The following is a 17,979-nucleotide window of genomic DNA, read 5'->3' on the forward strand; positions in this document are numbered from 1 at the left end:
TTCCTTCAATGGAGCCCTGCTTTCCTCCATGTATTTCACTACAGGCATCTGTAATGGACTGTTGCTGCACCCAGCACCCTATGTGCAGTGTTGCTGGGGAGGTCCTTGGGCATCCCTTTTTATTGTTTTATATTATTTTCACATCAGAGCTACAGTTCTCAATGATAGTAAGATATGTTTTATCTTACTTACCTTTTGGGATCAGCACACACCGCCTTATGTGAAGTGCTGAGGGGCTACACTCTAGCTCCTTTCCCACTGCTCCAGTAACTTTCATAGTTACAATAACAGACAAACCTAAATGGCTGTTGGCAGTGGATACATTTTTCTACCATGTGTGTTTAAGTTACTCATAGGTGGTTTCCACAGCTACAGTACAGCACCCATGGGTGACCATTTTCCCAAAATAGCCCCAGTCTTCTTTTATCACCATATTTCATTTGTATCTTCCTTCATGGCCCTTCTTCTACCATTCCTGGTAGGGTTGGGTCCTCTTTGAGTGTTGCCTTTGGCGTGATCCCTTTGTGAAGCCTGTCGAGGTTCCAGTGTGTCTTCTGAGGCAGGACGTGAGGGAGGAGCCTTAAACTTCTTTTGCCTTTGTCTGAAGGTATGCCTGGCTGCACCAGGTTGAACTGGGCATCAGGACAGTCACCCCAGTTGATTGAAAGGTCCATAGGACTGAATGAATCGGTTCCTGCATAAAAGGCAAGGCTTTTGGGACAGAAGGGTAAGGCGACCACTCGAACAGAACAGAAGCTCCAAAGAAGAAGATGACCAGAGACGCCTGCAGCCCCTCCAGTACCTGCAGAATCACCACTGAAGTACAGTTGCTGTCCTGACCCTGTTTTTGAATTGACATGGAAGCTCCACCAAGGACGGATTCCTCTTTTGGGGTGATGGGTTTAACCATACTCAAGACAATCTTCAATTTGAGCCATCCCCCAATATCCTGAAATCTTCCATGGCTGCAGAAACCCAATAACCGGGGTACCACAGCCATCTTGTAGTGCATCATCTTGCCGATGGCAAATCTTCCTGTAACTTCAGTGTCATCCATCTGGACCTCCAGTAGCAAGTATTCTCTACTCAGAGTCACCTCACCAGAGTACAGGAGTGAGTAAATGAGAGGATTCAACCGGGAGTTTACTGTCTGCTCCAGGTGCTGATAAAAGGTCCCAAAACCACACACCGATACACAAGAGTAAGAAGTATTCATCGCTGGCGAGTTCCTCTCTTGACTACTGCTGCAGCAGCCCATCTATGGCTTTGTCATCACGACCAATGACTTGGAGACTGGGTTTGCAGCTGTGCAGCAGGAAGGCATCAAGCTGCATCGTTGTCTTCACTCTTAAGGTACTGTGGGGCTCTGGGGAAATTTACCTTAAGTTAGTTGTGTCAATCCTTTGTTTTGTGGAGTGATGTTTTTGCTGTTTGGGTGTTCACCCAATTCCAATTGCCCAGGCCTACCAGCCTGTGCCCCTACATGAAGGCTTCTCCAAAACAACTGTGCCTTTTCAAAGAACAACTAACTTGCTACATACTAAGAATATTGTCTTCAGAACTGTTGCTGGTTTACCTACAGTCAATCTTCCATTCCTACTGGCTTTGGCAGTGCTTGTTTCCCTCCAAAATCTAAACAGAATAGCTCTTTTCTAGTTAGGGAAAGGCTGCCTAAACCTTACAAATAATTGCTACAGTGTTGCTTACCTGTTACTGTTCCTACATTACATTCTTGAATTAGTTAACACAATATTGCTGAGTTAAATCAAATAAGTGCTTTTGGTTACCTGACTGAACTCACCCTGTGTGTGGTTAGAAAAGTACATAGTAATGTACTCACCTGCTTTATTTCTATTTTATCCTGATGTGCATTAAATGTTATTAGTTGATGCATTATTGCTTTTCTTTCATTGCCTTGCGTATATATAAAATAAATACCTATTTTTGATATCACTTTACGTTTTTAAGTGTTTCTTTGTATCTGTGTATGTTCTGTTTTCTGTGTACTGATTTATATCTCACATTCGCCCTCCTAAGCTAAGCCTGGCTGCCCTGCCACTCTACCAACCGTGGGTAGTACAGGCCTATATTAGAGGTTGGGGCCCTGAAACCAAGGGATTAGTCTCATAGGGTCCAATACTAATTGGACTTTAGAAAAACGTACCTAACAAAATACACAACAACTCTGGAAGTGTATGTTACAATATTTAGTAATGTATTTCATTTGAGCAGCAGGAGTTCTTTCCATGTGTCTTTGATTAGTAAGTGCCTCCATGTTAGGTGAGCAATTGTTGCCATAACTCCATGACGGAAAACCTTCTCAGTATTGCTTTCAACATTTTGCAAGCATTGTGCAAGAACAAGTTTCTCAGTTCTGCGCTACTGTTTAAAGATGCCAGTCCAAATGCCAGCTACCCAGACCCTGTACAGCTCTACGCTGCTCTCGAGCTAGGTCCGCGCTTTAAACAATAGAAGTAATATACAAATATTGAGCGTTTTCTCCCTTCTAGTTAGGCGGAACCCCATCTCTTCATAAGGAGAGTTTTCTTATAGAGAAAGTTTAGTGTTTTACTTGCATGGGTTAGACTATGACGTTTTGCGCATTTGCATTACTTGTAAGGATTCTTTCACTGTTATGGGGTAAAAATATATGTTGAGTCTTGTAAAGAATTGACTGGCTCGAAGGTGGACTCTTGGGCACATAGTTTGTTCTAATCTGTCCTCCACCACTTGAGCGAAGTTGGCGATGCACTCGCTGAACACAGAAGGCCACAGGTTGCGTGTTACAGATGGTCGAGTCTTCAGGCCTAGAGACTTAAAAACTCGACATCACTTTGTAAAATGCCATCTGAAGGCACATTCTTGCCATGTGTCTTAAGTTGTCATCTCATCTTCATTTTGAATACAGCTTTACGTTTGTCTCCTGTTTCCATATTAGGATAATTTGTACATATATCATAATGCCTTTTTTGGCATAGATATGGCTAACTGGAACTTCGTGACTATTATTTATTTTGAAACGTTCTGGTATTCTAAGGGCTTCATATTTAAACATAAGTCATAAAATGTGTTTTGGTACTGAAATAAGTTGCAACGATTTTAAACTCAACTCGTGTACAATTCACTATTGCCCAAATGTCAAACTGAACAAATATAATTGGAATTCAGAATTAAAGATAAGAGTCTGAATAAAAGAGAAACTAATATTGCATGATAATAGTTGATCCTTTTCCTAGAAACCCAGTGTGTCATTATTGGTGTTGCTTTCTCATTCGGCACAACCCCTGACTACTGTATCAGACGTAAAGGTCACACACACACATCCACGAACAATGACACAGTCACTGTTCACTGTTTAGATTGGTTGGGCTATTGGATTAATCCAATAATTGGTGGTCATAGAAGCTGTATTCTCTTATCTTGTGGTGGCCGCCAGAGCCGCCAGGGTCCTATAAGTAGCGGAAGGTCTGCTCTAAGTCGCTAGAGAAGGAGTTGAGCACCTCCCTTATCCGCCTGCAGACACTGAGACTGTGCCGGGTCCTCCATAGACATGAAGCTCGTCCTCTTCGCCTCACTGCTGGCACTGGCAGTGGCCAACATAATACCAGGTGGTAAGACCTTAGGCACTTTGAGAGAAGAGTCACATCAGGGATTTCAATATAGAATACCTAAAACTGTAGGTTTCAGTGTACCCAGAGTAACGGAAAAATGGGGATCCCCTCCTATTGGTGATTGATCTTGTTTATTCATTATTTACTGTAGCAATTTTCATTTCCCTCAAAGAATTTCCTTGCATTGCCATTTACTGCACAGAAGGTGAACCTCAGAAGCAGGAAACAGGATCACAATACACACACAGTAAAGAACCCTTGTCTCATTAATGACAACTGGAGTCACATTAAGATGTAGCCCTTTGCACAAGCACCCTCAGGTCGGGAATTTGCAATGGGACTATTCGTCCATTAATAATAACAGCAGTGTCAATGTTGTACCTGCAAATGCACAATCTCAAGATAGGACTGGATAAAGAGCAGTGACTGAGCTGTTCAGAATAATCTTACCCAGCTCCTGGGATTTCATAGGTCCATAATGCCACATTCAATGATAGGTCCATAATGCCACATTCAATGGTAGGTCCATAATGCCACATTCAATGATTGGTCCATAATGCCACATTCAATGGTAGGTCCATAACGCCACATTCAATGGTAGGTCCATAATGCCACGTTCAATGATCTAACCAGGTGAAAGTGTACCAGGATAAACCTGAGTGAAGCCAGGGCCTTTAACATAGTGGTGCGTCATTACCACTTAATAAAGCAAACTGAAAGTAGCATTAGGTATGTTAGCACCCTCGGACAAATGGTCAGGCTGCTAAGGGTGACAAGGTGGGTCACAGAAATTTTCTTTCACACAATAAATCCCTCCACAGGCTCCCCGTGGCTGCATGGATTAAATTCAAGACCCTTTGCATTGTTCACAAGGCTTTTTGGGGCTGGGACCCACCCATCTTCAACGTTGCCTACCTAAATACTGTCCCTCACGAGCTCTCCACTTATCTACCTCCAACCTTCAGCGAGTGAGCAGGTTCTCCAAGCAGAGATTTGGAGGGAGATCCTTATCCTCAGCAGGTATCTCCCTCTGGAATAGCCACCCTGCTGCCCTACATCTGGAGCGGGATCTACTGAAATACCAGAAAATCCTCAAGACCTTCCTCTTCACCTCTTCCTTCTCTCTCTGTCTACCCTGCTAACCTAGCTCTCTGTTCTTTCCCTTTCTCCCTCCTATTCCTTTCAGCATGCTGACTGGTCATCTGGTGTACCTCAGAGTCTCACTGGTCCCCGGCACCCCCACCAGTCATCTCTCGCACTTGCCTTAGTGCTCTACACCCCATCCATACTCAATGCACTGAGAAATTAACCCAAGAGAGTGGCTTCTCTGCACTTACCGTAGTCTCAACCGACCGGTTGCACTTGCTCCTCCCCTCCCTGTTACCCTCTGTGCACTTGCTCTATCCTTAGGCACCGCGCCTGAAGATCGTCTGTCTGTCTCTCCCTTGACTCACCCCTGATTGCACTGTTAAAACTGCAGAATCGCCTTCAGGCCTATTTGCTACATCCCATATTTTTAAATACATTTTTTATACACTTACTCTGCCTCTGCGGTATACACGCATTTCGTTGAATGATTTTACAACGTGGGACTTTACATCGCCAACCCTTTCATCGCCAAAAACTTTTTTTTAAAAATGTTTTTATGGGGGGGGGTGTTTGGTGCTGTTTGGGGTATGTTTATTTAAGTAAAGGGGGTTTTGGGGGGGGCGAAGCCCCCCCATTAATAAATAAAAATAAAAAAAAGGCGTTTTTGGCGATGAAAGGGTGGCGATGAAAAGTCCCACGATGTAAAATCATTCGGCGAAATAACGTAGAACCGCCTCTGCAGTCTATTTCTGTCTACTTTTTTCAAAGGCTCTGAGTGACTGTTGTTTTTTCCCCGTGTTTCCCCCCTCCTTGAGCACTTTGAAACACTTGCCTGTGTATAGACGCTATATAAATAATCCATACCATGCCGTACCATACCAATGGAGCCATAATTTTGCATTTGGTGAGACATACCAGGTTCTAATCTCCTGCTGGCCCAGGGAATAGGCCAAAATAAATGATGGTCCTTTAATAGTGGTGGTGGGTATTACCAATCAATAAGGCCTGTTGAAAGGGATATTTTTAATACTAGAAAAACGACCAAATGGTCAGAGTGCTGAGGACCATTCCTTTGTAAAAACAAATGAGTCAAACTCTACCTCCAAAGCCTCTTAACTATTTCCATGTCAGAGAGCAAAGACATAAGGGAGGAGATGTCACGGACAGGAGTGAGGTTTGGGTCGGGTGGGAGTGCAGTAAAGCTGGTGGGGCAGAAAGAGGGAAGGGTCCAAGGATGGCGATCGCATAAGAGCAAATAGAGGCTCTGGGTGGGAGGGGAAGCCAGCGCCAGCAGGGTGGAACATGAGCTTGGACCAGCATATAAAGCATTCATTCATTGAATCCTAATTGCCTGGCATCAATGTCCCTGATGCTAGTATTGGTTTTCAGTCACACCATTTGTGTGAAACAGCTCCTAGCAGAAGCTTTGACACGTTCAAATGCACGCAGTCACCCACACACAAACGCACACACACAGGCACACACACACACCCTAGAATTGATTGCAGAGATTAAAAGGTATAGACCTGCACCTATCATACCTATAATTGATCAACCGTAAATCCGCATGGAGTGACTGCATGTCTTCTGCTTGTCTTAACATGAGTGACCATATGTTATTCGAGCACCACACAGACTCTGTCAATGTTTTGCGGCTTCTGGGTCAGGGGTCATTCCATTCTCCTTGGAATTACAGACACTGATCCTCATTACAAGCATGCCGTTCCGGAAAGAACAATGCCGGTAAGCTTACTGGCACTGTTGTTTCCGAACCTGCATACTACAGGTCTGCTTGCCGGAGTCACTGTGCCTGGCAGGTTAGACTCTGACAAACACAGCGGCCACGGTAAGCATGCTGCCACGGAAGCACTGGCACCGTTATTAATGGTGCCGGTGCTTCCGTGTTCCCCATTCCCGTAGAGTCCTATCAGACTCTACAGGAATGGGGATTAACATAATTACTGGTGCCTAACTTCCCGGCTGCCGGGGTTGCAATACCCTGGTGTTACTGCAAGCCAGGTGCCGGTAATTCTATCCGGATCTGCCGGCAAGCCGCCGGTATCACCGGCAGGGTTACCACCAGACCTGTAATGAGGCCCACTGCCTTTGTATATCTATGTTTCAGACTTTTGCTACCTTATATCTCCAGCCCCCTGACCTTTGATCTTTTAACAGCACATGTTGGCTTGTGATGGCTGCATGACAGAGCATCAGCCTGTTCCTTTGTATGCCAGCACAGTGCCATCTTACACTAAGTAGGGTGAGGATGACAGGATAGGAAATTAAAGACGTGGCTGCAATGGTGAGGAATACCTTTTTTTGGTCAATCCTGTAGATTATCTGCAAGTCTATGGACATGGCCATTCACTTAAAGAAGTCAATAGTTGTTCCTAGTCTATATTACTCTGATGCAGAAACCATAATGTGGTCTCAAGGTGCATGCACAGCCTCTTTGTTTCCCACAGCTGGGCAATGCGAGCATTGTGAGCAATGCCACGGGTAATGCTATATATGGACACTCAGTTGCTTTTCTTGTTTTTTGATGTAGACCAGTCTCAGAACAAGGATGTTCAGCATTCCGGGATGTGTTTCAAAGACTACATGGACAAGCACCCGGAGGAGTACGAGAGGTTTAAGAATAAGATGAATAAATCCCATGAAGAAAGGTCCCATCCAGATGGACAGCGGCGTGGTCCACCAGAGCATCACGAAGGCCGGTCCCACCCTAAGGAAGAAGATGGCCAGCATCATCCGAGAGACCCCAAACAGTGCCAAAAACCAGACTTCTCCAAGATGAAGAACTGCTCTGTGGACCTGGAATGTGGCGAGAGGGAGAAATGCTGCAGCACCAAGGCTGGCATGAAATGCACAAAGGCCATGTTTGGTAAGCGGTCACTACTTCACATCTCACCCTCTTCAGCATGTGTCTGCACCCCCCACCTCCTGCCCCCCCGTCCCTATGACCTCTAGTAATGGGCCTGGCTGGAGACATCCCAACTGCTATGTGAACATTGGGACATTTCACATCACCTGGCATTAGACAGAGAAACGTAGGGGGTAGCTGATCCTTCAAGGACAGATGTAGGAGCCCAGGTTCACAACATGCACTGTCCCTGTGTCTTCTTGTGGTACGGCTTTTGATTATCATGCATTGATTCCTAAGAACATACTTCTATTGGGACACTGAAGTTATCGCTCAGAAAAGGATGTAACAATTCAGGACATTACAATTACTGGGATTTTTCTCTCTGGGTGAGTTGGGTGTAGGATGAAAGTTGGGAGAGGGAGGGAGAACATTGCACGCTCTAAATACATTGCAGAAGGTTACTGTTGTGTGTTGAACTAACAACATCCCTTGGGGTCGGGGTGGGGGGGAGGACTGTTTGAACACTTGAATATTCACTGTAATCCCCAAAATCTCATCCCTATATAGTTTGCAATGATCAATCCTTTTGCTTCCGAGAGTATCATCGAGTTTGCCCAATGGATTTATTGTCTTTAGGGACAACATAAAAGCTACATTTTTCACTATTTATAGATGAAGCTGAAAATCACAAAATATGTAATTGTTCCCTCACCTCCTCATCGTTGGGATATTTGCCATCCATAAATGAGGCTCAACTCTTGCAACACTGAGATTATCTTCCCCTCCACAGTGGCGTCTCCAGGCTAGGGCGGGGTGGGGCACCTCTCTCCCCTACAAAATGCTGTCCCTCCCATTGTGCCCCCTCCATGCAGCAGGTGTTGGCCTGGGTTGCTGTCCTGGCTTGCTCCCTATGGAGAACAAACCAGAAGGGTTGCCCTGGGACCAAAATCAGGAGGATGTTCTACCAGCACGCCCACCGCTGCACAAAGTGGCTTGGTCGGGAGGGGGTTTTGCCATGGCCTGGATTGTGTGGGGCTTCTGTTGTGGGAGTTAGAGGAAGTGGGCAGTTATGGGGACTCTGCTTTGGCTGTTGGAGGCAGGATGCCAGTTTTGGGGATTGCAATCTTGGGGGTGGGGGGCAGGATGCCAGATACATGGCTTGTGTTCTGGGAAGTTTGGGGCAGGATTCCAGTTATGGGGCTTGCACTCTGGGAGGTGGGAACAGGATTCCAGCTATGGGGCTTGCAATCTGGTAGGTGGGGGCAGGATTCCAGCTATGGGGCTTAAACTCTGGGAGGTGGGAGCAGGATTCCAGCTATGGGGCTGGCACTCTGGGAGGTGGTATTAGGATTCGAGCTATGGGGTTGGCGCTCGTGGTGGTGGTGTTGGATCATTTGAGTTTGGATTTGTGGGGCTCCGACCTACATATGGTGACTCTACCAACCATATAAGGGCATTAGCAGGGCATATGTTGCTGCACTTGGCATATTATTGCAGCCCCTGCAATGCAATACATTCCATCATGCTCAACCGCCTGCGATAACCTGGGTATCACCGGTCAGGCCCTGGCATGGCTGACTTTCCTTTCCGACCGACCCTCCCAGGTCCAAATTGGGTCCTTCCTCTCCTCTATCTCTATCTCTACCTGTGGTGTTCCCCAGGGGTCTAATCTCTCTCTCTGGCTGTTCAACCAATACCTGGTACTTCTTGCCCACCGCATCGCAGCTCTCTACCCCAACTTTCAGTGCTATGCAGATGACACTCAACTAATTGTCAGGCTCCCTTCCACCACCTCTTCTCCTTCTCTCATCGCTGACTATCTGTCTGCTATCCAGGAGTGGTGTGCCGCCAATGATCTCTGCCTTAATGCCAGTAAGACCGAGATTCTCTTCATTGGCACATCTGCTACCTCCTTTCCAGTCACTCTCTGGGCCGCCTCTCTTGTCCCTCTTCCTGCTCCCACCTGTGAAGATAAAAACTTGAGGGTCATCTTCAACTCCACACTCTCCGTCTCTCCTCTCTGACATCTCTAAGATGTCACACTACCAACTGCACCTCCTCAGAGGTATTCTTCTTTCCTCACCTTCTCCCAGAAGCTCACTGTCTCCAGAGCTTTGGTTCTCTCTGGGCTGGACTACTGCAACAGCCTCTTTCTCAATCTGCCTGCTTCTACTCTCCGCCCTCTGCAACTCATCAAAAACAGTCCTGCAAGACTTGTCCTTGGTCTCAAGCCCAGGGTTCGTATCTCCAGGACTGAAATCTCTGCACTGGCTCCCAGTGACGGCGGGGATTATGTTCAAAACCCTCTGCAATTTTCATAAGGCCTTCTGGGGCCTGGGGCTTCAATACCTTCAACTCTCTCTTCCTAAATATCTCAGTTCTCGAGCTCTTCGCTCATCTGCCTCCAACTCCCTCAGGGTCAGTCGCTTCTCCAAGCAGCGAGTTGGTGGTAGATCTCTTTCTTCGGCTGGTGCCTCCCTCTGGCACAGCCTCCCTGCCTCCCTTAAACTTGAGGAGAATCATCTGCAGTTCCGGAAGCACCTCAAGACCTTCCTCTTTGCTTCTGCTTTCTCTCCTCCAATCCCCTGCTGACCTCCTGGCTGAACCTGCAACTGCACTGGATACCTGGCTACCCTCTGATCTCAGGCCAAGGTCCCCTCCCTGCCAGTTGAACGCCTGCACTGCCCCCCTGGCAACCCTTGCACTTGGGAACTGTTTCTGTATCTCTACAGCTCCTTACCAGCACTTGACACCTGTTGTCTACACTTACCCTTGCACTTGCCTCCAGCTGGCCGCACTTTTTATTTATTGAGTGTCTTATTTATTTTACTGTTTATCCTAAGCACTGCAATGCCCCATTCCACGCTCCCCCACACTTCTCCCCTTCCCCCCTCCCTGCACCTCAACAAGTGCAGTTTGGCATAGTAAAAGCACCAGGGCTAAAATTGCCCTAGTGCTAAAAAGATAGATTTTTGATGCATTTTGCATCAGGGCAAAGTTTGCCCTAGTGCTAGTATCATTCCGCATTAGCACTAGGGCAAACTTTGCCCTGGTGCAAACATGTAGTGAACATGCATCTTTTTAACACTAGGGCAATTTTTGCTCTGGTGCTTTTAATATGCCAAACTGCAATTGTCGAGGTGCAATGGTTTTTTAATGTGTCCCCGTGTTTTTTAAAAATAGGGCACACTTTGCCATAGTGCTAATACCGTGCAAAGTTTGCACTTGCACCAGTGCAAAGTTTCTGTAATCTGACCCTAGATCTTTACACCCAGAGACTTAAAAAATGACTACTTTGTAAAATGCAATCTGAAGGCACATTCTTGGCATGTGTCTTAAGTTGTCGTCTCATCTTCATTTTGAATACAGCTTTAAGTTTATCACCTGTTTCCATATTAAGATAAATTGTATTTATATCATAAGGCTAAGTACAACTTCATGACTATTATTATTTTTTTTTTTAAAAAAAAACTGGTAATCTAAGGGTTTAATATTTTTTTAAAAAATTGCATAAAATATGTTTTGGTACTGAAATAAGTCACAATGATTTTAAATTCAACTCATTTTGCACAACAATTCGCTATTGTAAGCTCAAATGTCAAAATGAACAGATATAATTGGAGTTCGGAATGAAAGATAAGAGTCTGAATAATGGAAATAACTGTAAGAGAAACTAATATTGCATTATAATAGATGATCCTTTTCCTAGAAACCCAGTGTGTAATTATTCTTTCTCATACGGCTCATCCCTCCCTCCCTCGCCCCCTCCGCCCCCCGACTATGGAATCAGGCGTAAAGGTCACACACCCACATTCACGAACAATGACACAGTCACTGTGCACTGTTTAGATTGGTTGGGCTATTGGATTAATCCAATAATTCATGGTCATAGAAGCCGTATTCCCTTATCGTGTGGCGGCTGCCAGAGTCCTGTAAGTAGCAGAATGAGTGGGGGGTTTAAATAGTGGGGGCCCTTGAGGTTTCTCTGTGCTACCCAATGTCTCAGTGGAAATGGCTCGGATGAATGTCATTTCTTTAAACTATTCAGGGCACACATAGAAATGAAATGGTGACTGAGATGCTTGTAGATGAAGCTGAAAGTTGTAAGGACAAGCAGGCATGTCTCTTTGCCTCTTCAAAATATGTGATCAAAAGCAGATTTAATAAAAACCTGAAGAGCATCATTGTCAATGTGTAAATGTGCTTAAGGCGTCATCTCAGTCCTCCAACAGATATTAGAAGGAGCCCCCATGCCCCTCCCCCTTCAGTATGACCAGGAGAGGTGGAGAGTACAGGGACTACACAGAGGGGCGGGGGCTAGACCTGGTGGGCTACAGGCAAGAGGTTCCAATAAGCACATGGCCTGGAGTCACGGCCCTACTTGAGCAGCTTTTATGCCACTGCAGCTCACTGTCTTTATGGAACATCTTTTGATTCTGATTCTTCTCTTCTTTTGGGAAATCACAAGATGGAGAAACCAGACAGCCACGTTCCTGCCGAGTCTGACAATGGACGAGGCATCAAAGATGCAGGGCAAGGACCAAGGCCTAAACGCCAAGTCATCGAAGAAGGAATCCAAGTCGAGGCTGAAGGAGAATTAGTGGAAGACAATGAGGAAGAGGAAGATGCAGAGCAAAGACCAAGAGAGAAACGACACAACAGCGAAGAAAGCACAGAATCCAGCGAAGAAGAGGAGGATGGAGAGTCAGAGGCTGGAAATGGGGAGCAAGAGAAAGTCAGAGAAAAGAGGAGTGCAAAGGGGGAGGGTCATGGAAAGGGGAAAGGTAAAGGAAAAGGCGAGAAAGGAAAGGGGAGTGAGAAAGGGAAGGGACATCGAGCAAGTAAATCGGAAAAAGGAAAAGGGAAAGGGGAAGAGATGAGGAGTGAGAAAGGGAAAGAACATGCAAAAGACAATGAGCATAAAGGGAAGGGGAAAGGAGAAGAGATGGGGAGTGAGAAAGGGAAAGAACATGCAAAAGACAAAGAGCATAAAGGGAAGGGGAAAGGAGAAGAGATGAGGAGTGAGAAAGGGAAAGAACATGCAAAAGACAAAGAGCATAAAGGAAAGGGGAAAGGAGAAGAGATGAGGAGTGGGAAAGGGAAAGAACATGCAAAAGACAAAGAGCATAAAGGGAAGGGGAAAGGAGAAGAGATGAGGAGTGAGAAAGGGAAAGAACATGCAAAAGACAAAGAGCATAAAGGAAAGGGGAAAGGAGAAGAGATGAGGAGTGGGAAAGGGAAAGAACATGCAAAAGACAAAGAGCATAAAGGGAAGGGGAAAGGAGAAGAGATGAGGAGTGAGAAAGGGAAAGAACATGCAAAAGACAAAGAGCATAAAGGGAAGGGGAAAGGAGAAGAGATGAGGAGTGAGAAAGGGAAAGAACATGCAAAAGACAAAGAGCATAAAGGAAAGGGGAAAGGAGAGGGTAAAGGAAGAGAGAAAGGGAAAGAACATGCAAAAGACAATGAGCATAAAGGGAAGGGGAAAGGAGAAGAGATGAGGAGTGAGAAAGGGAAAGAACATGCAAAAGACAAAGAGCATAAAGGAAAGGGGAAAGGAGAGGGTAAAGGAAGAGAGAAATGGAAAGGGCTTGGGAAAGGAAAAGGCCAGATGGGAGGAGAAGTGAAGGGGAATTAGACTGCACGCCGCAGGGAAAATGGCGGAATACAACTGGGTGCAGGAAGCAGAATCGGAAAGAGGAGATTAGAAGTAAAAGAAAAGGGATTTGTAAAGGAAAGTGATAAATCAAATGAAATACTGTAGGGGTCTTGCAGAATAATGAAGAGAGCATCGCCAGAATGTTCTTAAATTGCTCGCTTTAATCACAATTTGCAATGTTTGCAGACAAATATATTATCTTCCTGTTTAAAGGCAGAAGTAGAATAAAAATCGCATTTAAACACGCGTTCTGATTTCTCTCTGCAGTTATTTGACATGCTCATATTTGGTTTTTTTTATTGTTAATTTTGAGGTGTGCATTTGACTGTGTCATTTAGTGCCGTGTAGAGTTAAACATGATCCTGCGAATGACCCCTATAGCAGGGAATGCATTTTATAAAGCAGTATATTTAGTTTTGGCTAAGCGCCACCTGTATGCCACAACTATTACATTCGAGTACATCTCGGAGCATGTGAGGAAGGACTCGAGAATGACCCCATGTCAGGAAACGTTTGTATTCTGTAATTCTGTATATTTTAATTGTTGAAGGGACTTTCGGACAAATATTCCTTCTGCAGTCACCAAGGAGGTCTCAAATGTCAAAGTAAAACGTGCCTTCCTTGCCCCGGCTAATGACAACGCCATTAGGAACAGAGCTGCTCAGTTTAAAGTCCACTATTATCTCATTAAACCCAACTCTGCCCCGCTTTCTGCCACCCCCTCACAAAATCTGTGCAACAACTCCAGGTGTTCATTGCTGCCAAGATCCAGAATCCTGAAATCAAGGCTCGCCTCTTCTCTGCCCTTCAGATATCACTCATTCTCTCCCCTTCTCCTCTACCAGCCATGTTGCCAAAAGCAGTCCTTTTCATACCAGGGACATACATCCCACAGGCCATTAAGACAGCTGCCAGTATGGTTCCCCCAGAGACACGTGCCATCTTCATGAGTGAGGTGTTCACCATACACCATACTCATGGTCTCTTCTACTCATCAATAAGCCGAGAGGACTCCTTCCCACACCATCTGAAACACACCAAAGGAGCCTTCCCTCTAAAGAAGCCATGCCTGAATACCCAGAAAATCTTCTATTTCAAGAACTGGAAAAATCTTTACAAAGTAGCCATCGACAAGCTGCAGGGCTGGGTGGAAAAAAGACATAACTAGGTTTTCCTGGACTTTAGAGACCACCTCCTGGTGGAGATGTCATCGAGCTGCCATCCGATTCCTCATCCTCTTTGACATGTTGGTGACTTTTGACACCCACAGCATCCTTCTCACCAGGATCACTAGTGGTACAACATCATTGTCTTGGCACTTGCATGGCTGAGTTCTTTCCTCTCTGGCAGACTACATCAAGTTAAGCTTGGACTAAACCTATGACATTTCACAAACCTTGATTTAGGAGTTGAGCAATGTTGGATCCCCCTCATTTTCAATGTGCATGTGAAACAATTGGCAGATAACTAATGGGAGGAGCTCAGGCAAAAGAGTGAAGGAATGGGGGATAGCTGCTATCTCCCAAACTGTAAAAGAAAGTATGTCTGATATTAATAATTCAGAAGTCCGAGTTCACTTATACTTCCAACCTTCTCTCCCAAGGCTGCACCTGATGGGAAGGGCAGGGTAATCACTGATGAAGCAGCGAAGAATAAACTGAGAGGATGAAGTCCATAGACCAGGTAACCCGCTCCTTCTGATTGGGCCCTAAACTGAATTGCACAAGGACACCAACCAATGACAAATGACCCCTCCCCACACATAGAAAGGAAGAGACCTCTCCGGGGTGAGTGTCTTTTTCCACAGGTTTCTGCATCCTTTAGAACAGAGGTGCAAAATAAGCAATCCACAGTCCCTTTCAATAATCCACAGTTTATCCAACAAGGGGCTACAGGCCTAAAAATCACCACAAAAGAACAAACCTAGACGCAGGCCCATGAAAACATTCCATAATGTGAAGCAACACACACTGGGGAGAGAGTTAATCAGTGCCGGTGGCCAAGGAGAGTCCAAGACAGGTTGGCATAACGAACCGAGTCAAGTAAGCCAGGAAATCTAAAAAATGAAGTGAGTAGGAAAAAAGACTGAAACAGAATGCATCTCACGGCACAGGGGTTGGGAATGGCACTCGAATGTAAATGCAGCATTTCGTTTCCACATTGGATTGGATATTTGTGTCCCGTGACTCACGTGACCTGTGTCTGGCAAAGCTTTTCTCTGCCCTCGCTGGGATCTGTAGTTTCCGCCGTTCCATTTCTCCCTGAGACTGTGTGTATGGTGCCAGAATTGCTGGGAACATGGTCAGATATACCCCCCAATGTCGGGGCATGTGACACCCCTCCTATAAAAATTATTATGGCATGCAAGGCGAGCTCAGCGAAGAAATAAACGTGTGGGGAAAGGGGTCCTGCAAGGGTGTGCGCTGGCCCCCTCCTATTTAACTTGTACACCATTTGAGTTAAAAGGCAATTGCTTGCCTTAAAGGTAGACGTCCCCATGTCTGATGGCAGGAAATTACTTGTATTAAGCCATGCAGTTGAGGTGGTTTTAATCGCAAACACACCCAAATCACTTCAAATGCTGGCTGAGGGGTCCATCGCATTCATGACGGCCAGGGGGCTTAGAGTGAATTCAAGGAAGAGCCAAGTAATGTGCATTTCAGGGTAGCGGAAGCCCACCCCAAGGATTCCCTTAATGGGCAACCACTGGAGGTCTGCAATACATCTGACTACCTAGGCCTACGTTTTCATTCTAAATTGACCCGGGACGATCATCCAGCAAAATCAGTGACAAAAAATAGACAGATCTCTGGGAGGATTTTCAGATTTGCCAAACACATCAGGAAACACGCAACTCAACATATGGTGACTTTCTATAGAGGCCCGGTAGTGGTGGCTGGGATGTATAGTTGTGAAATATTGGGTTACACTAACCTAAGTTGATTGGCTCATTTACGTGAAGTCATTCCTGCACAAGATGGGCCAGGGAAACTGTTTTACTGTCTATAAGTTGATGGCTGGGATTCCCAAAAGATTACTAAAGCTCAGGTTTCTGGCAAACATAGGGAAGATGAGGTGATAATCAGTACACATGTTGATGAATATCTCCCTCTTTAGATCCATGATAGACTCCCAGGATATCTTACCTTCGTGATCAGTCCACAGCACAAGATTATGTTCACGAAAGTAAGTCTAGGGGGGGTCGTTACGACCTTGGAGGTAACCATGCCGCATTACCTGGTCCGGGTTCCTTGAATGAGGAATTACCGGGCCATTCCAACCTTGGAGGACCCGGTAATTCCTCATTCAAGGAACCCGGACCCGGTATATCCCCATTCCCATTCGAGTCCCCATAGTGCTCAATGGGAATGGGGAGGGAGTTAATAACGGGCCCGTTGTTAGCTCCCTGGTCTGCTAGCGGGACCCGCTAAGGGCACCAGGTTTTACCTTTTTACCCTTTGCGGGTCCCGCGAGCAGACTCATAATGGGGCGGTAAGGGGTTAACGTTGCCGGCACCATTACCGGCGCCGTTAACCTCTTACCGCCTCACTCATAATGACCACCAAAGTGTCTTGTTGTTGGCAGTGTGTACTTCCAGATGGAGTGCAGAGCTAGCCAAAGTTATGTTTGCGTTGCTACAGAAAACCTGGCATATTTTATTCTGTTCTGTCCCATCCATGCAGGCTTATGAAAGAACTGGCTGACGAGCATTCTAAGGGAACGTGAGATAAGACAGCTCTCAACTTCCTACTTCGGTGTTCAGACGTGAGAGTGCTTTTGCCCTGGGCTCATATTTAAGTAGGGCATGGAGAAGAAGAACTAAGGTAACCAGTGCCATTTCAGAGTAAAGTGTTCAGCTCAAGACAGTCTGGCTGTACTAGCGGCATGGCTGCTAGTTTTAATGTTGCCTAGCATTCCAGCTAGAGGTAGTTCAATACTCGGTGAACTTCCGACACTATTGGCCTATCTTACTTTTAATACACGTGAGCCTCTTTCTGCTCCCAATAAGATGAGATGAAGCTATCTCCAAGGATTTAGATTGTAGAAACTCCCACCTGGTAGCTGTACTATATATAGCTGTACTATATATCTTTCACAAAATGCATTGTGTACTGTCGGTTGTTAATTGCACTTAACCACTTTAGGAATATTGACAAAGATGAATAGATGTTCTACACTCACCATTGTATTTTAACATTGTTTAAGATATGTATTGAAGACTGTGTTATTGTAATATGTGGATCTTTTATGGCGGTCCGGCTTAAAATAGGAATATAATATAATGTTTGATTGGTTGAGTAATTCTGGTCTTCAGATTTGCACTCCGCAATGGAAAGTGAGTAAACGCTGCCTGACTGCCTGACTGCCTGACTGCCTGACATGCCAGGCAGCCTTTAATTTTGATTGTGAGCAACGCTCGCCATGTTCGCCATGCAGGATGGGTGTACAATGGAACCCTATGCGGTCTGTCCGCTTTATGCTGATGCGTAAAGCAGGCAGACCCAGTATGGATCTCCATCTATTGCACCAGCATGAACATCCATGCCGGTGCAGATCCTGGAGCATTTGTATGGTGGAGGGTAAGGGATCCGCGGAAATGCAAGATACGTTCCACTCCTCCTCTCTGCCATATGGAAATGAGCCGCAGAGTGAATGCAAGGCATGGAAGACCTTACTCAAGGCTTTTCCGCCTTGCATTCACATTGCGTCTCAATGGAACATGAGCTCCCAAGTGTCTACACATGTGGTCCTCG

At 45.6% G+C, this 17,979-nt stretch overlaps 1 protein-coding gene across 1 annotated transcript; it reads left to right on the forward strand.

Moving 5' to 3' along the window:
• Positions 1-12,034: 12,034 nt before the first annotated feature.
• LOC138579714 (cylicin-2-like) lies at positions 12,035-13,204 on the forward strand. The gene has a single exon (XM_069649951.1). It carries the CDS (start codon positions 12,035-12,037, stop codon positions 13,202-13,204), a length of 1,170 nt encoding a protein of 389 aa, XP_069506052.1.
• The last annotated feature ends 4,775 nt before the right edge of the window (positions 13,205-17,979 follow it).

This window comes from Ambystoma mexicanum, chromosome 3p (assembly GCF_040938575.1).
Source record: "Ambystoma mexicanum isolate Mex_15411 chromosome 3p, UKY_AmexF1_1, whole genome shotgun sequence".
In the NCBI taxonomy this organism is placed as follows: Eukaryota; Metazoa; Chordata; class Amphibia; order Caudata; family Ambystomatidae; genus Ambystoma; species Ambystoma mexicanum.

Coding starts and splice junctions, on each gene's coding strand:
- LOC138579714 (XM_069649951.1), top strand. CDS start 12,035: ATGGAGAAACCAGACAGCCACGTTCCTGCCGAGTCTGACAATGGACGA.